Below are 25799 nucleotides of genomic sequence, written 5' to 3' on the forward strand. Positions count from 1 at the left end.
CAGGAATTCCCTCATACATCCATATTTAATGCTGGGCACACCCTTGCCACCTAGGTATTTGTGTTCACCTGCATCAATCATCAGAAGTGAGGTCTCCCATGGAGTAGGGAGCCATGAAAGGATTGGGCTGCGAGGGAGAAAGTTGATGGGAGGGCGAGAAGCATGAGCTGCCAAAAGCTTACAATGGGTAATAATGCTAGGAGCTCAGCTCCTAGTTATAGATTGAGCACAAAACACAGCTAGAAAAAGATAACACGAAGCTACTGAGAATCCCTCAAAATCTCCCACTTTTAAATGGTCCCGCAATAAAGCAAATTAATAAAATGTGACGACCTATGATTTTACACAGTACAGTAATCTTAACGCCGTTGACAGGTTCTGCAACTTTAAGCAAAACGACAGATAGTAAAACCGATTTTAACACAGGCTAATCGATATCCACAAGAGTTAAGTTCCTACAGCATCTCATCAATGTTATAATGAAATGCCACTATTTGAGGACCTGCCGTTACCTGGGGTTCAGATCACCCATTTATCGAACATTTATAGAGCAAAGCTTTATAGGGTTGCAGAGACTATAATAATAATAACTTGCTTCTAAATGGATAAAGATTCATTCATTCAGCAAATAAAATGTGAAAGCCAGAAAGGGAAAGGCTTTCAAGTGGTGAGAGGAAGAAATAACAACAGAGTGCTATAGAATTTTAAACAAGAGGGAACAATCAATTGATCAAGGGAGGAATATCAGAACACATGAATGGAAAAGCAAGCAGCTCAGACTAAGAAAGTCAGCAGAAGAGTTGCTAACCAGGACTCTCGGGTGGTGGTTCTGGCAGGAAAGATGGGGACCCATACCAGGCTGGTGGTAGTGAAATGGAAAGAAGCACAGGGACATGATGGAAACAAGTGTTGGCAACTGGCAACAGATGTATGGGCAGGGCAGGTGTGTATGCATGTGCACGCTAAGCAGGACATTCATCCTACTCTGAGGAAGTGCAACGTGGTTTTACCATCCTGAGAAGTCAGGTGGACAAGCTGGTTTGCGGGATAACCATAAGGGCTGGGAAGCGTTAGTAAGTCTATGCTCAGTGAGTACCTAACCAGATAACCACTCCACGGGGAGTTGGGAGTACACGTTCCTCTACTTCATTCCTCAATGTAGAATGTACACCAATATATTGTCCACAATGTCCTGTTTGGCCCCAGCCCCAGTAGCTGTAACAGAAGATACGCTCCTGATTCTCCAAGTTACACCCCTACAGGGGTTCCCATACATGTGCTGTTCTCTTAGGAAATTCTTATCATAAGATGGAAGAGGGTCTTATCACCACTTCTACTCTTTCTATAATAAATGAGTTTCAAGCTCTACACATCTGTCTTACCAATAAATATTTTAGACTGTAACAAACTGTGGGAAACAGTAAGACTATACAGGAGTTAATGCAGTTGCTCACTTCCTTGGCTCTAGCTTTCAGACGTCTTATTTACTGTCTTAGGACAGAAAGTCTAGTGACAGGGAGCTCATGAACAAATGGGAAACCTGGCACATAAGGCCCCGATGACCTGCTCATCCTGACATGGGATGTGTTCCTAACAGTTAATGGCCTAATAACTGGGCCTATCTTGGGGAAGGGAGATACTATTACTTACAGGCCCTTGTTGTAAACAAATGGAATGAAGGCAACTGATCATATGCATCAGGGCCTACACGGAATGCAAATAAGTGGAGCTCCTTCTCCACTGAGTTCCAAGTGTCTGGAAGCTAGCTGGAAGGCTGTTTCTACACTTCCTTCCAGGCAGTTGGCGTTACCCTAGAGCAGCATGTTGATCCCTGTGGATTAAAGGGCAAAACCAGGAGGGATGCTGGCTTCCATCACCCCTTTGCCTCTTGCCCTCTCCCTATTATATAAATCACTTCTGGCAGGTAGCTGGGAAGCAGCTGCGAATGACAGTTTTGCTCTGGAGCACAGGAAGCCACCTTTTAACCCGCCTGCTGTTGTTTGTCTCTCGAAACGTGACAAAGGAACAGATGTAAGCAACATGCCAACTGTTGAGAGGATCTGCTCGGAGCACTATAGGAAGCCTGTTCAGAGTCACATCACACCAGCCGCTCAGTGGAAGGACAACTGAGTTCATTTCCTGAAACCCCTATGCACGCTCTGTTCACATCAGGCTGGGATCCGCAATGCTCACGCAACTCACCATGCACATCCCAGCTTCTGCCTTTGCCCCTGTGGTTCCCAGCCTCAAAGCCACTTCCCGAACCTCGTTCCATTGCTACCAAAATCAAGTACGGCTTCACCTCCTAGTGGTCTTCTCTGACCCCTACACCCTTTCTTGTAAAGTACTCTGATTCAGTCTCTAAGTCTTTCATGGTCAATCTCATCTCTGTCCAAACCATCCTGTTATCTCTATGAGGGCTGGAGCCATGGTTTACATACCTCTATATTCCCAAAGGAGTGTTTTTCAAGTATGATGAGTCCCCTGGGAAGTAGGTTTAAAGGATTTCAACCAATATTTTAAAATATGAAATAAAAACTAGCTTATAAAAAGATACTCAGGACAACTGAGGAACTGGCAAACTATTAGATGATATGAGATTCCTATTTTTTTAGGTATAGTTATAATGTGCTTATGTAAGAGAATACCTTATTTTGAGGAGATGCACGCTGGACTATTTAGTGGTGACTTACTTTCAACTAGATTAGCAAAAAAATGTATGTGTGCATGTGTGTAGGTACACACACATACACAGAAAAAGCAAATGGGGCGAAATGTTACAACTGCTGAATGTAGGTGCAGAGTATCAAGTGTTTACTGAATTATTCTTTAAATTTTCCTGCGTGCTTGAAAAGGTTCACAATAAAAAGTGGAAGAGAATGAAGAAAAAAACCAATATGCAGAGCATGAAGTATGATCTGATTTCAGGTGTCTCTGGATGTGTGTGTGTTGTCCTAGCTTACAAGGTAAATAAATGCATTTCATATTGTAGGTCAAAGCCAAGAGTTTGATAGTGCTGCCCTATAGCTTCTCTCTGCACCAAACACACAGCAGGCATGCAATAAACTACTTGTTAATTAACTTCTAGAAGCCTAGGACTTAAATGAAGAAGCAAGCTGAGAAATCATTTTCTCTTCAGTTACATCCCATTAACTCAAGCTGTATCAAAATATTCAGGCCCTTTCCTGTCTTAGCACACTTGGGCCTAACCTCAACTCAGCCTGTAGGCCTTTCTTATCAGATGTTTAATTACTCAGCAGCAAGGCTAATTCTGGCTTGCTCCCTCGATGCCAGGGAGGGGGCTGTATTAATATTCTGGGTAGGGTGACCAGTTGTCCCCATTTGTCTGGTGTTTTGTAGGATGAGGGACTTAAGAGTACTAAAACTAGGACGGTCTTAAGCAAACCAGATAGCTGATCACCCTAAATCGGAGGGAAGACTGTGAGAGAAGCTGGGACAGGTCCAGGAGAGCAGACACTACCATACCATGTGGGGGATGGCACCACTGCAACATGAACACCAAAGGCAAACCCAGCACTGGCAAAATTGTGACAAGACGGAGATCTCACCAATGGCTTCTCAATAGCAATCGCACATGCCAAATTGTGAAGTGTCTTTCATATGCTTAAACAGAACCTCTCCCTGATTATTCACCAAGCTGCAAAGCAAAGCATTGGGAACTTACCGTAAAAACGTCATCATCGCCAAGCTCAGCTTCATTATGGATGGTGGAAGATGATGTGGTCGAGCCTAAAAAGACAAAAAATGTAATAAAAAGTGTTTCCAAAGAGGACAAGTCAAAAGCAATCATTTAAAAAGTGCATTGCAATAAAACCACATTCCATTCCTTTTGCATTTGGATCACTAGCAGAAACATGTTACTTGAGAATTAATGCTTTTATTTTATTCTACTTTGACACTTGCCAGGATGCTCCCAAAATTAACTTTGCCTTCTGTTATTTGCAAGTAACCCCTCCAAGTTCTGCACTGGCCACTATAGAACAAGCATGGAGGTAACATGATGAAGGGGAGAGCCTGTCCTGCTCTGAAGTGCATGCATCAAGACCACCCTCCAGCAGCAATGCCCCAGGTGGGGGTCGCAGTGCATAGTGGGAAAAGCACTGGTTGGAGAACCACCAGGTTAGACCTGCCACAGTCTCATTGTGTAAACTGGACTCAGCTTTCTGGTCTTATTATCTACCCAAGAAAGTATGTGACTATATAGCTGAATGGTTGCCTCCTATTCTGACATTCAGACACTACTCTAAAACCCAGATTGTGGGAGCCACCTTCTAAGATGATACCTGGGCATCAGTGAGTTTCTCCGTTTCTGCAGGCCAAAATTTAGACTCATGTCAGTAAACGCAGTTTACTCCTTCACGGAATGAATTTTGGGATCAATTTATTTACTTGTTCACCTCTTTCTTCATTCTGGTATGCAAACCAGTAGAATGTCTCCCTCTCCCCTAACAGTATCCAGTAATGCACCAACTCAGCTGGCACTGCTGATGGCCCAAAGGAAACACATAGTCAAATGTGCATAAGAGAAAGCTATCCCCAAAGGGAAATTTGTTCTCTGCCTTCTCCTTTTCTTGGTCAAGTCTTTAAAAATGTGCATTTAGAAGATATTCTGCTATTATATAAAATCGAAATTAAAAGAATTGCTCAGAAAGTGAAGAGAAATATCCAACGAAGAACTGCAGAAGGAAAAATAAGTCCCATAATACCCTTTGTGCGATTCCTATCGATCTTTCAAGATTTTTCTCTACCATTTGATTTATTCTAGTTCATTAAAGTTTAAGGCAGGTCTGATTAAAAAAAAAAAAAAACAGCTACGTAGAGTATATATAGAAGAAAAATCACAGGAATCAAATTTTGTGTGTACCTTCAGCAATTAAGTACATGGGCATACTACGAAGTTCTATCTGTAATACAGGAGCTATTTTCGCTCTAAACATTTAAAAGCTATGTTTAATAACAACATTTTAAACATTTGCAACTATGTCGGACCTATGTGTGAATGCTGGTTTTTATTATCTTTTTGGCTAATATATGGTTGTAGTCAACAGATTCATGTTCATGTTAGAATTGTCTTGCTCCTGATGTTAAGCAATTTTTCACTGAAGATTTGCTTTTCTCTCTTCCTCAAATTCACAATGAAGAAAATGACTTCTGATTACTGTTATTTCTTAAACAAATGAAACAAACTTTCTTTCTTCACAGGGTTGTGGCACCATTAACCCTCTGATTTGATAACTGAGTGTGTTAAAGTGGAGAACTTGTGTGTTTGCATCTGTGGGCTCTAGAAAAGCCCATGAAAATTGATCGCCTAAGAACCTACCAGCCAGGAACAAACGCAACATGTCTACTACCCAACCCAGCCCAGCACAGACTAAGGCCTAAACCAAACCAGGGCCCCAGGAATCACAGATCCCTTTCCTTTTCAGTGGCAGCTGTACACCTGGGCTCTGATTACAGGAGGGTAGGCCTGGAGCCTTCTGAGCCATTAGAATCCATTCTCTGCTTCTGAGCCAAAATATTGATCAGATCAAAGCCATTTCAATAGTCAGGGAAAGGTAAAATCCATCAAAATGTCCTTCACCTGGAAGTCCAGAACTTGTCTTCTCAGTGTCAAGTCTAAAAACCAGTTGGGACCACTCCTTGCTCTAAAACCCATAACCCTTTCCCCTATATACTGTCACTTTATAATTGCTCTCCTTGGATGTTCCTAAAGTTTTGGCGTCTACTGACCTGCTCCCCAACGCTCCTGCAAATAAACAACAAATATACGATGGTAGACGACTGGAATAAAAAGAACTCAGAACAGTCCCATTTGTTGTTCCATTAAAAATGCAGTGACAAATTCAATACCTTCTATAAGGTCTTCGATTGCTTTCCTCACTCCCCTGTCAAAGGCTCGAGCATCAGCAGGACTTTGGAAAGTAAGTCCAAACTTCCTATTGTCGACCTTCCAGTGATGAAAGGTTGGGTTGGCTTTGGTGTAGACCAAGTCCTTTCTTACATAGCATTCCAATACCACCTGAAGGATTGAAACACACAGGCTGGTTACTTGTGAAACAGTCACGACAGTGTCTGTTTACAAAAATCTAACGAGGAACCATCCATCATTGGTGGCAACTAGGAAAACTCTTTACCCTTGCCTTCATGTAGTTGTGAGTCTCCATCCTGAAAGGCTTTTGCTTGCCTCTGTGGACCATCCACCCTTTGTTGACTCCCTCATCTTACCCCTTTTTGTCTTTGTTGATCCCCACTGCACTGTGGTATTCCTTAACAACGCTCTTCATCTCACTCATTCCTCTTCTTCACCCCCTGACTGGGGGGCACTAAGCTGAGGTCCAGGTCTTGGGGCTTTGCTCTATTCCAGGTTTACTGTTAGAGACTTTCTACTAGTGGCTTTCAATTTTCCCTCCTCTGTCCTAATGGCTGTTTCCCAGTGAGATCAAATTCAATATACTGAAAAATTAACCCACTCTGAAATTTCTGCCATTAGTTCCTCTCCCAGCTTCCTCATATCTAGCAAAGCCAGCCTCTTTTTGTTCATTCTCACTGGCTCAAAACCTCTGTGGCAATCTTGCCTATTCTGCTTTCTCTATCCCCTGTATTATTAATCACCATGTCCATTTCATTTTTCCTTCAACATCTTTTATATCAACCCATTTCAGTTGCTACCACTCTGATCTGGGTCTCTATTAATTTTTTTTCTGGATTATTAGAACGATCTCCCAAGTTTCTAGCAATCCAGTCTCAGAGCTGCCTTTGACTAAGTTACAACTTGGAACAGATCATCTTAGACTCTCAGTCTTTTTATCTATAAAATGGAAATAACACCAGTAACCTGCGTTATCAATGAGAACATATATATGAATATGCTTTAAAAATAATGAATAATGAGAAACTGAACAGGGTCACACTCATTTTCTAGTATATTTGCTCTTTTATTTACTCTAATTCTTGTCACCTTCACAATTTAGTACTAGATTTCATATTATCTCTAACATTTTATGTGTATTTATTTTATTTCCAATTAGACTGTGAAAGATCAAGATGTATAACTCCCTCCGTGTCTAGCACAGTGCTATTGTTGATAAAGATACCAGAGTTTAATATTACAGCATAAAGCATGTAATCATATGAATGTAAATTCCATTCTTCACAAAAAAACCTAAAATATCGACAATATTTATTCCTATGGGCTGCAATATGCATACCAGAATAATTTTGCTGAGTGTTAATAGCTTTGATCTTGTTCTGGTAAAGCTCCGCATTTAACAAAATGAAGTCTTATTAATTTTAGATTAAGTGAAAGGCGAGAGTAAAAAAGGCCTGTCTAAATTAGTATAAATTCAAATTAGAGAATATCTTTAAATGAGTACAGGTTTCAAGGATACATCTAAGCAAACAGAAATTAAGTGCTGCCTACTAAATGCCCCCTAACTTATAAACAGATGAGAATAAAAGTCAAATTGCTATATCAAGTAGCAGTCCCAAGCAGTTAACTTTATTACATTGTATTGAAAGAGGACAACAGTCCCCTCACACAGTTCTATTTATGATTAAATTGCTTATTATGGCCATTTTCTCCTAAGAATAGTACAATGATTAAATGTCAGCCCAGCCCCATTCCGAATTGGGGAAATCCAAATAACCAAGGCTTTAACTAACAAATGTTATCTATTTTAGAATTTAATAGTCTCAATTCAAAGTCTCAAAATAAACTTTTTGTGAAAACAAAGACTTCCAGTTTCTCCATATTTTAGGGTGAAAAAAATTAAGTCTTTGGTTGACATTTTTCAAGTTTAAGATTATTTCAAAGGTATATTTCCTTAGAAGTGTAAATTTTTAGAAAAGTTCAGGCATATAAATTGATGGGGAGGGAATCAGATACCATCTGCGTGTCCTCTTAAACAAAATAGCATCTTTATATATCTAAGTTTAACGACAAAAATGAAAAAGTTCAGATGGTTTAATCTTCCTAACAGGTATAAACTTTCTAATGAAGTTTGGCATAACATGTATAAACCCTCTAATGAAATTTAGGCATTAACTTAAAACTTGAGAAAGCCTTTTAAAAATCTTTTTAAAATAAGATGCACCAGTAGAAAAAAGTGATCATATATTCTTGTTGAAGGCTTTTATCTACAGAATAAATACAAGTAGTAAAGGATTTAAGTAATTTAGTTGAATACAGGAAGTCTTCATTCTTACCCACCTCTCCCTCCTTGCCCTCAACACCTCTCCGCTTCCAGTGTTACCCACTGGTGGACACAATCCCAGTTCCCTTCCTGTGGCTGGAGTATGTAAGTTGTGTGTGTGGGACTAATTTATAGCCACACCTATAAGTTACTCTGTGCCTTGCCTTTTATTTTCCTTAAAAACATGTCTTAGTGATACAGGAAGGGAAAAGAACTCTCTTTAATGGCTTCATGATATTCCTCACTATAAATGTATTAGAATTATTCAGCCATTCTCCATACTAATTGGCATTTTTAGGTTATTTCTAATTGGTCACTTTTATAGACAATGCTGGAATGAATAGTCTTATACATGTCTTCAAAACCTGGTCTATGGGCTCTTGGGAGCCTTCCCTCTTCACTCCACCACCCCAGGCCCTTTCAGGGGGTCCAGGATGGCAAAAAAGGAACGGTGGGTAAAAGTGATCTGCTGTGGCACAAATCAAGGCAATGCAGTGGCATGAAACTGTTATAAAGTCACTGGACTCATCATGTCACATGGTCAAAGTAAAAAGTGCCAGTTTTACGTAAGATTGCCCTTGATGAAGCAGTTAAAAATTAAATCTTGACCCTTGAATACACATCTCTTACTTTGTGTGATGAAATGGGAAGTACATATAATTGGATTCTCATCTCTGCTTTTGCATTCAAGCTGTTATGATATCTTACTTTGGATGAAGTATATGAAGAAACTATGGCTTTGCACAAATGCATAGCTGGAAAAAGGAAGAGGATTTCTAATAGCCTTTTCACTTCTGCTGCATACAGAAGAATGACAATTGTCTCAAGGAAAAGCATTGTGCAATGGTTTCAGCTGTGAGTTGAAGTACCTGCTTTTCTCACGGATCACCAGGTTTTCTTGAAAGTACCACTGACAGATGTCCTACGGTTATTAAGACTTGTATATCTGGCAGACATTTTCTTGAATGTGAATACAGTAAGCCTGTCATTTCAAGAAAAACTGGAAGTATTTGTTGCTAATAATAAAATTTGAACTTTCAAGTGAAAGTTAGAACTGTGGACAGCTTCCCAATACTAAAAGACTTTTCTAATGAGAATAGTGGTGATATTAAGAAATGTGACTTTTCTGCTACTGTATAGTTGAATGTATTAATATTTGGAAGGTATGCTTAACTCAGTAAACCATTATTTGGTCAAGTGACCAATACATTATGTTACAAAATTAGAAATTTTGTAAATTAATTTACAAAATCAGTAAAAATTTTGAAGTAAAAGATAAACCATCAGTGGATCTTAATGTAACAGACTATGAAAAGTTCATTGATACGGCTTCAGATTCCATACTTATGAAACTACTACAAGCCAAGTTTTGCTATAGTATCAAAGAAATATATCTACAATAATCTGAAAAGGCTATTAAAATATTTCTCCCTTTTCCAACTACATATGTGTGTAAGATTGGACTTTCTTCATATACTTCAACCAAAATGACATATTGCACTAGATTGAAAGTGGGAGTAGACATTAGAATCCAGCTATTTTCTATTAAGCCAGATATAAATGAGATTTGCAAAACAAGTAAAACAATGCTACTTTTTTCACTATTTTCATTCTGGAAAATAGTTATATAGTTATTTGTCATAAAGAATGTCATTGATGCTAAAACACTATTATTTAAGATTTTTTAATTTTAGTTTTAATTTAGAATATGGTAAATATTAGTAGCTCTAATCCATAAAGACAAGAGCTTTTTGGGGTCCTCATTACATTTTTAGAGTATAAAGGGATCCTGAGACCAAAAATGTTTGAGAACCATTGTTGTCCATAAATCTGTGTGTATTTCTATAGAATAGGGTTTAGATGTAGAACAGCCAGGTAAAATGGAATGTACATTTAAAAGCAATATCCTGCCAAACTGCCTTTCAGAGAGCTTTGCCGGCTGGAACTCCTACCAAGTGTGTGTGCATGTGCTCACAGACTTGTACACGGGCAATGACTAGAATGATCGACCTTCTAGATTTTGTGGTTAATCTTCATCGGGTAGCTTCTGACAGCATTTGTTTCAGGAGTAAACTCCTCTAACCCATCTAAAATAAGACTCTACTCAAAAATTTTAAATTTACATATAATTGCTCAGAAAAACTTGATTGTCCCCAATTTACAAAATATCATCCAAATAACGACTTGTGAATGGATATCTGGAATACAGACTTTCTTATAGAAACAATGGAGTTATGTGCACAGATCTCAACACATAATTCATCTAACAACAAAAACTAAAGTGCTGAATTCTAGAACTGTTCTATATTGGAAAAACTACTGACAACATGGTTTTCATCAGAAAAAGCATTTCATGTCTTAGTTGGAACACTGGGAACTCTGATACCATACAACTACTGTATTCCTAAAACAATCTCCACTCTTTCTTCACAATTCCACCATTTAGAGGGGGGCTCCTTCAACAACCACGTCTTTACACAGCTCCCATGTGGGCTCATACTCTCCCATGGATTGAAGTGCTGCATTATTGAAGCCTGGGAGGCCAAAAAAGAAAAAAAGGAAAAAAGAAAAAAAAGAATCACCTTAGCTCCAGAGTGAGTGAGTATGTATATGAGTGTGTGTGTGTGTGCGTGTGTGCGCGTGCTGGGATAGGGTGGGGAAAGAGGTTTAACTACCTCTAAATATAGGAATCCAGAATGTTCCAGCATATGACATGCTGAAGGATGGAAAGATGGAGAAACACAACTGGATGTATGGTGTGTGATTTAAGTACTAGGATGTAAAAGTCCAGAAGTGTAGAGTCACAAGAGGGACCGACTGATGGAGAAATGTGATGGGGGAGAGGGTGTGGTACACAATCTTTTTGCAATAGCAACAAACAATAGACGCTGGTCCACAACTAGGACTGCCCTGTTACTATGTGGAGTTAATATGAAGGGACCAGGTTTTGACTTCACAGCGAAATAGTTCCCAATGGTGGCTCTGCTAAGAATTTGTGCTCTAGACAGAGGAAATGAATCACTGAGCACTGAGTTTCCCCACTACAGATTGGAGATAAAATAGCATCTTCCTTCCTAACTATGGTTATTTACATAAAAGAATTTAACTACGGTTATTTACATAAAGGGCCTTGAACAAAATGGTAAAAATGTACAATTTTTTTATACAAGTCAGTGGTAATACACAAATTTATAAATGTATTTATAAAATGAAGGAGCTGGATGAAACAATCTAAAGGCCATTTTAGGTTGACATATTCTATGACAAACCATAGAAATACCAGAAAAAAACAGATCTAAAAAGATATAACCATTCAGGTAAGATAATTTGGTAACACAAAAGTAATAAAAAGGGAAAAAGGCTAAATGCTTTCCTTTCATTTTTTTTTTTTTTTTTGTAGAAAAAGAACACCAACTAAAATAAAAAAGGCAAGCGGCAGGTTATAAAAACATTTGCAGCAAATGACAGATGTAGGTAAATATCCTTGTTAGACAAGAACATACATATGAAGGAGAAAAATAAGGCGCCAATAGGTAAATACGCAAAGGCGCATTAACAGATAATTTACCTATCACTGTTTACCAAACGGAAAAACAGTTGATCTTAGTAATCAACATTAAGGTACCACTGGTACTCTATAAAAATTGGTAAAGATGTAGAATATCTGACCCTCATTGTGTTAAAAGAAATCCTCATATATGGTGGTAGCAGCTCTTTGTATAAGCATCAAGAGTCATAAAAACAACGGAACATCAACTTGATACCAAAAACATGAGAAATTTCTTACGAGAATGTGGAGGCAAAATAAACGAGATACAACACTGTTTATGAGCTCTGATTATAGTCATGTAAAAATAAAACTATAGCGACAGAAAGAAATCTAACTATGGACCATAAGTTCACAAAGTAGTGTGTGTGTGTGTGTGTGTGTGTGTGTGTGTGTGTGTGTGTGTGTGCATGCGCACCTTACTGTTGAATTGCACACCTGAAACTTACTGGATTTTGTTAACCAATGTCACCATAATAAAAAAAATTAAAATAAAAATATGCACAAGGGGAAAAAACTACATAGAAGAGCTAAAGGTGGTTGTGCATATGTGACTTTGGCTCAGTTTTGGGATCAAAGTGACAGAGTATCAAATATTGGTTTCCGACTCTCAAGATTGGTCACCAAGAACAAGGAGTATTTGTGAATCTTAACTTCTTCACGTATAATTAATTATACAGGCTGCTGTGAGGATACAATGGTACAATCTAACTAAAAGGCTAGCACAGAGTAAATGCTAGATAAATGATGGTAGTTATTTTACTTTTTGTTGGCAATGCATTTACATTGCCTTTATTGTGAATATCTTATAAACTGGAATGTTTTAATTATTTGATCATTATGTAGAGAACTTTCTGAATAGACATACTTCTTAAAATGAGCTACATTCACCCTTTAAATTTTCACTCATTTCATTTTCAGAAATGAATCAAGTGTGAAAACAACATTTCTGTAAATCCATGTAATATTTATAAACTCTTCTATTTTGTAATTTTTAAAAACAATAAGTGGTTGTAAGAGAAGATTAAATTTGTACATTCAGCACATAAAACTCAACAGATGCCACCATATTAAGGGTCTCAAACCTAACAGTGACATAGTTCTGTAGTATCTTTATATTTTCTCTGGTGAGATCCTGTATAATCTTGAAAGTTTAAATCATTTAATGGCTTTCTACAATATAGTCCATGATCGAATAAAGATAAGAGCAATGTCCTTCGAGGTTCAAGGCCACCAATTAAAAGAAGATTTAAACATTCAATCTTCCTTCATTTCATGAATTGTTTCATAACAGAGAACTGGACATCCAAGTTCTTTTGTGCAACTGTTTGGACTTATCCAAGCCCAACCCCTGTGAGACCATGATTACTCTTCAAAGTGCATATATATTTTTTCAAAGTTCATATATTTAAGCATATAGAATTATTAAAGTGTAATATTGCTACTTTTGTTACTTTCTTTTTCCAAACATATTTTATTCACAGCTTTTGAAATAAAAGCTGGTATCTTTTAGATTAACATTTATTCAGAAATAACCAAATGTCAGATGATCCTTTCTTTGCATTTTACCTTTCACCAGCCAAACCTTGATGGCATGCTCCATGAATAAACCCTGTATTTTAAAAAAACTCTTGACTTCACAGATCACTATGATCTGATTCATAAGAACATACTTTTGTTCTGAATATCTTGTTACGGTGACAGAAAGATAGCTTAATTAATCAAAGATGCAAACGAGACAGCCAAATATACGATTTCTTAGCATCTGAGTTATATGGTGTGTGGTAAAAAGTGACCTTGCTGGAAAGCCGGGGTTACATTTTGCAATTTGGCACCAGTTCCAGAGTTATAACTTTTGAAGTCAGAGAAAGAAGGAAAAAATAACCTACAGGAAGAAGGCTATAACTTAATTTAAAGAAATCAGTCATTGCTGATTTAACATTCCATGTCTGCCATTACCAGTTTGTCTTTCTGTCGTTCCCCATGGATGAGAAAGCCGCTTCGTCCATTGCCTTCGGGGTGCATGACCTTACAGACCCCCACGCGACTGATCCCGCCTCCTTCCTGTGGGAACCAGCCCCCGCTGGAGTCATCTCTGGTCATAACCACAGCCTTGACACGCACAATATAGCTGTCACTAAAACGACAACAACAAGAACAATGGGGCATGACAACGGTCTGGTAGCTGCATGACATGTTGTTTCACAATGCAAGATGACCACCAGCCAGTATTTTCTGGACTTGTCAAAAGAAAATTTGTGCCTGGCAGCAACCTTAAAAGGTAACTAACCCATCTCAACTTCTAGGGAAAAAGCAACACTTAATATGAAAGTACATTTTTTAAAAGATGCCCAGTAATTAAAAAATATGTGTGAGTCTTTGAAGATGTATACAGGTATAACATTCTCCAATTTCTAGGTGGTATTAATAAAACGAATGAGCTGATCTCTATGGTTTGGTATCTATGAGTTAGGAAAGACAAACCTAGTAACTTAAGAGGAGATTACAGTTTCAATCCTTTAAACTTAGTTTACAGTGACTGAGTAAGGTTTAACATTTTATAAAGCTAATCATCTTCTGATTTGGCATAAGAACAGGAAAATCCACTTCCAAATTACAAGTTCACCATAATTTCACTGACATAGGTGAGAAAATATTTCAATTCAAATACCCTTTACACACATGTAGCCTTCTGTTTATGATTTTATTTTTTCCAGTCTAAATTTTAATTTCACAATAAGTTCTTTTGCACATTTGCCAAACATCCTCTTTCTCCTCCAGAGACCAACTCTTACTTCTTTTCATTCTTCATCACTTTGCGGGAAATTTACTTGGATTTTCAGCAAGGCCATTAAATTCTCACTTGCTGTTCTCTATCTCTGGATAAAATTTATTGTTTACTCATTCAAACAAACATTCCCGTCTTCTATACGTCAGACACTGTGCCAGATTCCAGGGAAACAAAGATGAAAAGTAACACAAAACTCCCTCTTTCCGTCCCCTAGGCCCCACACTCAGAGCCTGGCCACGCAGTCTGCTGGAGACCATTTAGACAGTCCCTCTGCCCCATTTACCCCCAAAGGCCAAGCCACCCAGGTTTTCCGGGACTCCCTGCAACTCACCCTCTACTGTGGCCTAATACCCCTCGTCCTTAGACTCAAGGTCCAGCATCCCTCTTACTTCCTCATCCCTTCCTCAGACTTTCCCTTTCACTATTGTTATGGTAAAATAGACATAATGTAAAATTTACTATTTTAGCCATTTTAAGTGTACTATTCCATGGCATTAAGTACATTTACACTGTTCTACAACCATCCCTACCATCCATTTCCAGAACTTGTTTCATTTTCCACACTGAAACTCCATTAAACACTCACTCTCCATTTTCCCCTCTCCCCAGCCCCTGGCAACCACTGCCTACTTTGTCTCTTACGGATCTGACTACTCCAGGTTCTTTAACTTTCTTAACCTCAATGCAGATGTGCTCTGGGCTGAGCCTCTGCGGCCCGCACTCATGAGGCTGCTTTCTTCCTCTCACACCCCTCCCCGCTGAGCCTAGATGAGGGATAGGGTATTCACCTCCACTGCAGGGTACTGGCCCTTTCCCCAGTTCCTCTGAAATGCACAAGTCTGACCATGCCCACTACCCTTCTTCAATCTTCCACAGACCACTGGGTCACTCTGCCCCATTCCTTGAGGACATTAGCAAGTGGGCTCACAGGACCTCCATCCCTCCACCATCATCCCTGTTATGGTTTTTTTTTTTTTTTTAATCTCATTATTTACACAGAGGATCCTACTAATTGAATTCTTTGGCCTCTCAGTTTCCAGAACTCTTCTGCTCCAGTGCTTTTGTCTTACACCCCGTTTCAGCCACCCATGCCAAGGTTACAACCTTGACTTTGTCATTATAACACGTGTAAAACCTTCATAATTTTAAGTATCCAGCTCTAGCCACCACCTCCCGATTGTGCAACTCTCTCTAGACTCCAGTAAGTCTTCATCTCAAAGGTGTTATGACCACATTTCCCCTGCCTATTCTCTACACCCTTCATGTTCTCACTTGATTCCCCACCCAACGTATGTTTCGTGGTCTATCATGACACTCACTTGTACAAAACTTTAACATGTTTCTTCTTCATTGTAATCGGTGAGACCTCAACTCTGGTGAAACCCTACCATCTACTTAATACTTAACTCCATGCTCCCAACTCAGGCTGTTTTTGAGAGGAAACAACCTCGGTCTATTTTGCTTATAGGTCTAGTTTTAAAGTCATAAACACTCACTTCATTGGGTCCTTAAATGCCACTCAGTATCCTGCTACATTTCCCCAAGGTTATTTAACATGTTCTTCTACTCCCTCTCTCTCAGGTGTTGGATGAGTTCGCTTTAATTTCACTGAGAAAATAGACACAATCAGAAGAGAGTTTGTTCCTGTGCCTACCAGCACGCCTCCTGCTCTGTACCAGTACTCTCTGCCTCTCCTTTTGTAACTGTGGATAAACCATCCATGATCCAAGCCAGGGCCAACAACTTACAACTTAAATACTCTCTGCGTACTAACAACGCTCAGTTCACATTTCTACCAGACCTCTTCCCTAAGCTTCAGATCAGTAAAACCAACTGCCTATGTGATTTCTCTGCTTGGGTGTCTAGTAGACACCTCAATCAGGTTGAACTCTCGATTCCCAGTACCTTTCTATCCTACTGGTTTTCTCCCTTCAAAACATATCCAGAATCCACTTTTACTACCTCAATCGACACTGCCCTGATCCCTGATGCCGTCACCTCTCAGACTATTGCAATAGCCTTGTGACTGGCCTCCTTACTTCCATGCTTGCCCAAATAAAACGCTGGAAAGGAATTCAGGTTGTGACACTCTAACAAACCTTCCAATAGATTCCTTATATTGCTCTGAGTCAAAGTCAAAAAATAGCGCTTATCTTACCACTCTCCTCCTTGCTCATTCCACTTCAGTCCCACTGTCCTTGATGGTCCTCCACAGTAAGCACACTCCCACCTCAGGGCCTTTGCACATGCTATTTCTTTCACTTAAAACACCTTTTTCCCACTCTTCTCCCCACATACCAACTAGGGTTATTCCCTTATTTCACTCAGGTCTCTGCTCAAGAAGTCTTCTCTGTCTACCCCTCTTAAACTTTCTCGCCCTTTGTCTTTCCACATACTACTGAATCAATATCTGCTGTATCTGTTTGCCCACTTTCCCCAACTAGAATGTAAACTCCATGAGAGCAGGGACTTTGCCCCTTTTGTCTCGGTATAGCCCTAGAGCATAGAGCTGTGTCTTATATGCAGTAGGCTGTGAAGTGATTGAGTTAAATACACAATATTTGTAAACAGGTTTTAAAAAATTATTTGTTGCTAATAGGATTCCTGAGAAAATACAGTGTTCAATATTCATTTGCTTATGAACCACAATAGTTTAACTGGAATAGGACAAAGATTTCTTTTTCATTAAACAAAAAAACTGAATTAAAAAAAAATCACATGGTTTCTATCAAAAATCCATTCATCTCAGAATTCAACATGCATATTCCTCTAGGTTATAGAGATTAAGAACATTTTCTAACATTTGTTTATATTAGTTACATAGAACCAACTTGAGAATATCCTTTTATCCCCCATCTTTTAGTCTAGAAAAACTAAGGGTCCTCAGGATATAGAATTTTCCAGTATGAAACACGGCTTTTTCAAATCTGTGAATGTACTACAGATTCATCCTAACAGGAAATGGCCAAGGTGAATAACTGAAACTCTACACACCTCTTGTTAAAACACGCTCTTACTTTTTTTGTTTTGCAGCTGCGTGCTGGTCTCCTTTCCTTTGCATGATTAAGTAAATATGAAAAAGGGAAGTTTGCATGACTTATGTTAGTGCCATCAACTTATTTCCAAAATGTATTCATTTATTAGAGACTTAAAAAAAAATACCTGCTTGGCTTCCGGACTGCAGGGGCTATTATTTTGGCCCTTGCTGTCGGTCTGCAGCACCCTTTTCCCTGCCTTGATTCCTCCTATGTCCCTTCACAGGGGGGACATGCTTTGGGGTTAGGGGGACAGAAACTCCGTCCCCACCCCCATCATCTCCTCTGGCCACATCTCCAACAGCCAGAATTAACTGAGGCATCTGGCTATTTAAAACAAGGCAGGGGGATAAAGTGCTGCAGTAAAAGCTGCGAAGGATGTCTGGATAACCCAGCTGCATGGCTGCATGCCAGCTGCTTCCTATCTGTGCTGTATTTACGTTACTCAGGCATTTCGCCCCACCCAGAACAGAAACGACAATGAACTCTACTACCAAAAGGTACAAAGAAGGAAAACTCCCTTCCCACCTTTCCTCCTCTCTTTCTGGAAAGAATTAAACATGTTTAAACCAGATGTGGGGTTGGTTGGGGGAGGGAGGCAAGGGTAGATTAGTTTTTTAATGTGCACAAGGAAAATTCTGCTGGTATGCTTTAGAGAATTCCCCAAAAATATTGTAAAAAATAACAACAAAAAATACTTCTGAAAGTTTCAACTGTAACCAGTATAACTGATTGGGCCTTGGTGAATTTCCAGACGTGGGTCCAAACACCAACGGACAAGAACCCTAGTGTCTGAATTTGAGCTAAACTGTGCCAAAGAATCGATGTCATTACAAATGGTGTCTAAACACTGCCACCAGAACGGTGCCATCTTCTTTAGGTACATTCTGGGTAAACCTGACTCTTACAAATTGGACTGGGGATATGCCATTTAAATGAGGTTTCTTTAAGGAGAAGCTTTGTGTTCCCAATATGTGGCTTTAATTCTAAAAACGGGACTTGCTGTGCTGTGATGGCTTCATATGCAGAAAGAATACGTTACATTTGAGGGCAGGATGGGGAGGCACAGAAAGAACGATTTCAAAGCTAGATTTTCATTGCATGGGAGGAACTGATTCCATGGTGGCACAGCAAGGTTTGGACCTCAGGCCTTAATGTCCTAAGTTCTCTTGAGATTCAAAGCAGGCCCTGTCTGGGACATATTACAGAAGTAAACAAAGGAATTGGAGGAAATGGTGCTGTGGCAGCACTGTGTCTATAAATAATATTCAGGGCCAGGGACAGGTCAGCAGTGCCTTGACCTCCTCAGTAGCTGAAGAAGCCTCTTTCTGAGCTTCAGTTTCTTCATTTGCAAAACAAACAAACAACATCGAAAAACAAACTGTGAAGAGAGGATGCATAAGATGTCTGAAGGTTAAAAGCAGTGATAGAGGTCAAGTGTCTGATACAGAGAAGTTTGGTTAAGCTGTAGCCATCATGATCATTTTTGTTAAAAGGCTGGCTTTGATTACAAAAACAGGTCCAGGCTCCCTGGCCACCGACTGCCTTTTTTAACTGTCAGAGAGCGGAGTGACATGGAGGCTGTCATGCCCTTGACAACAGGAAAATAGCCAAAACGGACCTGCAGCAATTATCAATGTAAGTCAGATTAATAAAGACCAGGCAGGAGCCTACATTTCAGGCACACCTGTAGAGGAAAATAATTCCATCTGTCATCTGTGAATGGGCCCTCTGCTCCTGACCCTTCCCCTCTGTTTCAGGGAGGGAGACTGGAACTTTTACATCCCCCATAAATACTTCCCGGCCCCCTCCTCATCTAGCCCTTATCTGATTACATGGCTCCTTTATCTGTACATTATGCTAAACATTACATTCACTTCCTCCCAGCCCTCTTTTCCACCCTTTTCCACTTTACTAGATCTTGAGGGGGGATTAGCTAAGATCCAGACTCTCAGGCTCCCTCTTCCACCCAGCCTGACCCCCAGCCGCCAGCTGAGCCACACAGAACCCCAAGTCCTCCAGGGGAGCCACACACACTGTTTATTGTAATCACACCCCCCGCCCACCCCCAGTCTACTTTGTGCCTAAGATTTCTAAAGGCTCTTTGATTTCATCGAATTATATGTATATGTGTGTATGATATATGTGCGTCTGAAATGTAAGTCTAGCCATCTTTTAAAAAAGAATCAACAAAATATTTCAGCAGAATCAAATGTGTTGAGAAAACAAAGATATCGGTCATATTCTATTTAAGTAAGTGGTGGTTCCCTGAATGGCTGTTTTATATTAAGTATCAACTACTTAGGAATTTTTTTTTTTAAGTGGACTGGCCTGGTTTTAGAAATTTATATATTCCAAACTTTATAGGCAAGGAAAGTTATACACTATGTAGTTTCTGAATGGTGGGAACATGATTTTCAGCTCTGTAAGGGCCACTGAAGGTAGAACACTTGCTCTGCCCGCTTAATTTAATGTCTATCAAAATGTGTCTGCTGCTTGTATTAGTTAGGTTGTTATGGAAAACGGTGGTAGGAAAACCCTAAAGATACTAGACCTGACAGGAGTCAGTTCTGGTGAGGGTACCAGCTTCCTCTCAAATGCTGATGGGAAGACACTGCAAAGCAGAGAAGAAATTTTCTGAACATGAAATTTGTTTCATAAAGAGGACTGGTTTGCATGAAAGAGTTGGGGAAGCTAAAAAGTAGGATAAGGTCTCTTTAAAAAAAAAAAAAAGGCCTCTATACAGTAACTTAACATCTGTGAAATCAGTCATGACCTACACTTGATGGAGAGTCATCTTGGAAACTGCCCTACCCCAGTAACTGCTAGGAAAAGAATCTGTGTACTTGCATAGGTCCTAAAGCTCACGGTGCCAAGACACTCTGCTAGTGACCAGATTTATCGAGAGGAAAGCAGCCTCAGCAATCCAACCTGCACTGTGTACCTGCCAGTCCGAGGTATTGCAGTTCATCTTGCCCATGCAGAGTAATTTCCCAGAAGATTATAACAGAGCTTTTATATGTGTTATCTTTATAATCTATTTAGGTATTTTTAAATGGTAATGAGCTTCCTGGAATGGAACCCCGATATATAAAATGTGGCACCCAAAAGGTGTTGGTGGCAGTGGGTTCTTGCCTTTCAATAACGGGATATAACCTTCATCCTACTTATACTGTGGGAGCCCTAGAGTGGGTGTGAATATGTTTTCCTCCTGTACTATGTGCTGGACTCAGAATCCGTGGAAATGCTTTAGGAATCCCCACTTTAGTCTTGCACCATAAGCAAGCAAGTTCTGCTATGCTGCAAGGTCATTAGAGCCCTCCATGTCCAAGTTCTACCCTGACCCAGAGGGGGAGCTAAGAAAGGGGCATGCCCGTTCTCATCCTCGCATGCCATGTTTAATATCAGCATCTCTGTTGTTGATGCTACCTAGCTACACTGGAGCATATAAATAGACCTATGCACCCACACACCATTTCTAGTGCACATTATTAGAAAGGGTCGCTTTCTCTATTATTGTGAAGGACACAGCCAACATGACTGATTTTTGAAATAGGAATGATTATTAAATGTAATAATTTAAAAATCATTCTTTAGAACCAATCTTAGCAAGTGAAAGTTTATAAGATAGAGCCTCTAGTATTTTTATGTTCCTACGGAAATTTTAACACACACAAAAAATGCTCCATTAGAAAAAATATCTATTGCAAACTCCTATTTTTTATAAGCTAGTGATTCTGTGATTCAAAATAAACACCTAGACCTTGTTTAACATACAGTGCTAAACTAGCATGATGTATGTTTCTAATACTTTCCTTTAAATTATAAGGCACTGTATAGAGAAACATTTTTTAATCTCCCAAGTGCTAACTTACACTTTCAGGTCACAAGAGACAGAGTGCATATATGTACTGACCATCCCCACAGTCTTTCACATGGGGCCAAGGCACCTGCTCACAGATATCTTTGGGAACAGATGCTCTTCAGGGCTGTCCCAAGTTGAGGGTACTGGGCAGTGTGCCATTCACCACTTCAAGGGTCCCTCTTTCTTTGCTGCTGTGCCCTACAGCCCACAATGGCCAAAGACAGGAAATGAAGAAAAGACACAAAGGAACAAAGAATGAGACTGGAAGTTAAACTCCTAAGCTTTACAGAGGCTTAAGGGGCCTTTGAGGCAACAGTTGAGGAAATACCAGAGGCAATTAGGGATCCTCTGAAATGGCTACAGCCTGGGAGGAGGAATGACCTAAGTTCTAAAATCTACAGCTGGCAGAGGCAAGCCAGAGTTTCTGGTGGCCCTGATCTCAGTGACAGCCCCAATTCTAGGGGCAAATCTTCACGGATTATGAACAGAAGGTGATGATGCCCACGACAGTGCCCGGGCATGCTGGAAATTACCTTTTTCTCGGCAAGGTTTACAAGTTATATTGGACTCATTCCACTCTGCAGTACTGGGTTTAACTGAAAATTTTAATTTAACCTCTAAGCTTTTATGGCCTGTAGTTTGAACAAGCATAAATCTTCCACAGGAAAAGAGTGATACAGTTGTATTCTACTTATATTACTCTCAATTTTTCTTTTGTAAAAATCTTTTTACAAAAATCTTTTGACTTAATATATCAAATGTCTTAAGGATGGAACTACAGTTTTTCTTTTTTTAAACTACCTTTCCTACCAACATTTAAATTCAGCACTTAAATTCAGAAACCATAATATAAATATAAAATACCCATGATGATTAATCACTTATAACTGGGGCACAATAGGGATAAAGGCATTGGGGCTGTTCTGCTAATGTATAACCTAAAACCATAACACTGGGTAGTTTTAGACGTGGGCAATGAAATGTTTGCTTAAGTAAATCTTAGCTTCAGCACCAAAAAGGCAATTTTAATTGTGTCTAGGACGGTTCCCACCCCGCCTCCCCCCCGCCCCCATGACTCTTGGGCAATCCTCCCTGTGTCAATATATTGTTCCTGAGCAAGTACCTCTTGAGGTGAGTAATACACCTGAGCCAGGAAGAGAAAGGCCCGGTGAGGTCAAGCCTGGAGACGGGCAGGGCAGGATTGGTAGTTTATTGTAGGAGATACACAATCAGTGAAGAAAGTAATCATTTTTCATGAAATTTGAAAACCATTTGTTCTAATTCCTACTAACAGCAGTAATCCTAATTCCCCCCCCCACCCCAGGGGTCCGGGGAACTAGAGATTCCTGAGCACATGCCCCTTAAATCCTAGGTAGGTTTCCTGGTCAATCACTTGGGACTTCTATATCCTTATCTGACAAGTATCTACAGTGCATAATTACCTGAAGAGTAGGCTGAAGAATACATTTTAAATTATGTTTGAGTCTTAAAACATTGGCTCCAGGAAATTAAACTAGCTCAAATTACCCTCCAACAAAGTAAATAAAATGTAATTAAAAACAAAATTAAAAAAAAAATTACAATTACATTGACTTCAACAAAAGTTTAAGTTTTTTGGAAAAGTTTTTTTTTAATCTAGTTATCAAATAATTCTCTGCATTAAAATATTAATTTTATCATAGCATTATACAGATTCTCTAAATGTTAACATGGATATTTTAAGATCAACTAAAACACTTTAGGAAATTATGGTTAACTCTTTATCACAATAGTTCATTAACATTCAAGGTATCTACAGGAGACTTCCAAGTTTTTGTCAACAAATCACCGAAACATAGACAATTTTGACATGAAGAAACTACTTCAGAAAAAAGAAATTTATTTTACTCAAACCAAAACAGAATGAATCTACTTCCTACAGACTGAAATGGTTCTGTCCAAAAGGGCTGAGTTTCAGGGTGATCACACGGTGTGAAGTGGGGACAAGAGAGTCCCGGGAAGGTAGAGGCCAAAGTCTGAATCCAGGTTTATGATTTTGTTCTTACTGTCTGCTGCTTTGCTGAGCCCAGAGCTCAGTGGAGTTCATAATTAATCAAGATCAAAGGATTACCAACTTAAAGCAAACAAAATAACCCACCCCTGAAGAACCCTGTCTTCTACTTTTTACTCTGAAAGCAATAATTTTGACTTTCCCTGTTTTTATATACCCTTCCAAAAATGGCATTTACAATCCACATTTAAACCCCAAAGGCCAGCTAATGGAAATGAAAGATTCCTAAACAAAATTAACTCTCACCATATTAAAGTATATATGTTAATAGAAAAATCAGTACTTCCAAACACAAATGGCAGGAGAGTTTGTTTAAAGGTAATAATCTTTAATTCAGGTCTTTAAATCACAGCCCTTGAACTTCTGTACCTTTTTCAGAATATCTTCATTTTCTTTCCCGCTGAATTGGAGAAAACAAAGGAAGAGCTTACTTAATGATCCACATGGTGAATGTTGAAGCAGAAGCATACCAGTGTCTGCAACTTACTTTGAAATGCATAAAAGTAACATGGTATCTTGGATGGAGGGTTAGATGGAGGGATAGGTACCTGTGTGATACAGCAATAATAGCAAAATGCTAGCAACAGGAGCTGGTGAGTATTGACTGTACGCTTCTTGCAACAACATTTTCTGAACAATTAAATACTTTCATAAGAAGAAACATTTATAGTGTGACATTCTAAACGAAGATCAACACTAAACCCTAGAAGATGATGATAATGGTATTGAAATCTGGTTACATCTCATGTGATCCAGGACACATTTCCCATTTTTTAACTGTGACCTGCCATCCCTTCTGAGCCCCAAAGCAAACCATGGTCAAAAGGGCAGGAAATTACTTTACCAAAGTATGTTAATACCAAATTCTAAACCTACAAAGTCCTTTATAAGCCAGCCCTTATTAAAACCTGTTCTCAAACAAAATGAGGTGATAGTTTTGCCCACAGGGAGAAAAGAAAGTCAGCATGTTGGGCTAGCAATAGGCTGACTGGATTTTAAGAGCCTCCCTACTTATATTCCTGACAGATCCACCGGACGTGGATGTCCTTTCAGCTGGCAAAAATTACCAATTCATTTAGTTCCTTTTCTTCTAGGATTCTGCCACCTCCTTCATCAGAGATGAAAAGCTTAACAAAGAAACAAATAAAGTACAGGTGACGCATTTGTTCTCCCTGCAGAATTCTAATCTCTTCATTTCCCAGGCAGTGACGGGAACAGAGGTAGGCCTGCAGGTGGAATTTAGGTCTTCAATTAGGACTAGTGATGAACTACCCGAACAAATCAGCTATACAACTTTTAAAGCTAGAATCGTAGAGACCATCTATTCTAGGTCCCTCACTTAGATGGAAGAATTAAAATTCAGACTGGAAGAGAGATTTGTTCAAGGTCACTGGCAATGGGGACAAATAAAGGCCTAAAATTCAGTCTCTTTAGTGTATGTCCTGCCGAAGCTAGCACTTAGTTTCTCTTTAAACTGTCCCCTCCCACGGCACTTCATTTTAAAGGTGGCCTGTGTTGTGGCAAGAGTCCCCATATATAAGCTAGGTGATTTAGAGGATATGAGAAGTCATTCTCTTAAAATTTACTGGATGGGCAACCAATTGTTAAAGAAATCATAAGGAGAAATTAAGAAGGTATCCGCAATAACACAGTCACATAAAAAAAAAAAAAAAGCTGGGGCTGGGAAGTTCTGCACAGCTCGGCAGTTTCGTACCAACAAAGGCCCCATTTTGGGATCCACCAGTGTAAGTTGTGTCATAAGTCACCAGACTTAAAATTCTATGGCATATCTCCTTCTCAGTACTGGCTGTGGCACCCCACACTCTGCTAGCCAGCCTCAACTTCATACATAAAATGAGGAGTAGGGGCCAGATGACCTTTGAAGGCCCTTTTTAAACTGTGTGTTAAAAACAAAACAAAAAAAACCCAACATGCCCTTAACGTCCTTTAGCTGTGCCAGAGGACTTAGCAAACTTAAGCCACCCAAATATTCTACAAAAGCAGACCAGAAAACTTTCAGCAGTAAAATACAACTGAAAACATCTTTTGAATAGAAAAAAAACCCCAAAACCACAAAGACCTGAAGCCATGACAAACGAACAGATATGTTCTCTCAGTCTAAGTGTCATTATGCAATTATGAAGTTACCAGGGGTGAAAATGGTCTATGAAAATATTTTGGGAAAAAAAAAAAGACCCAAGAAAATGATGAAAATTGAGTTTTGATAAATTTAATAAGGTCCTTTGAATAAAATAGGTACGATTTAGCCATCTAGCTGGATTTACGTACCCAGAAATG

At 39.3% G+C, this 25799-nt stretch overlaps 1 protein-coding gene across 2 annotated transcripts in view; it reads right to left on the reverse strand.

Moving 5' to 3' along the window:
* SPRED2 (sprouty related EVH1 domain containing 2) overlaps positions 1-25799 on the reverse strand; it is a 104652-nt gene that overhangs the window by 16831 nt on the left and 62022 nt on the right. For both annotated transcript variants that reach the window (XM_016159827.2, XM_016159826.2), the window contains 3 exons: positions 13720-13897; positions 5872-6040; positions 3686-3750 (listed from right to left, as the gene is read on the reverse strand). In XM_016159827.2, the coding sequence (XP_016015313.1) occupies positions 3686-3750; positions 5872-6040; positions 13720-13897 (412 nt within the window). The remainder of the gene's footprint in view (positions 1-3685; positions 3751-5871; positions 6041-13719; positions 13898-25799) is intronic.

Source organism: Rousettus aegyptiacus, unplaced genomic scaffold (genome assembly GCF_014176215.1).
Source record: "Rousettus aegyptiacus isolate mRouAeg1 unplaced genomic scaffold, mRouAeg1.p scaffold_m13_p_7, whole genome shotgun sequence".
In the NCBI taxonomy this organism is placed as follows: Eukaryota; Metazoa; Chordata; class Mammalia; order Chiroptera; family Pteropodidae; genus Rousettus; species Rousettus aegyptiacus.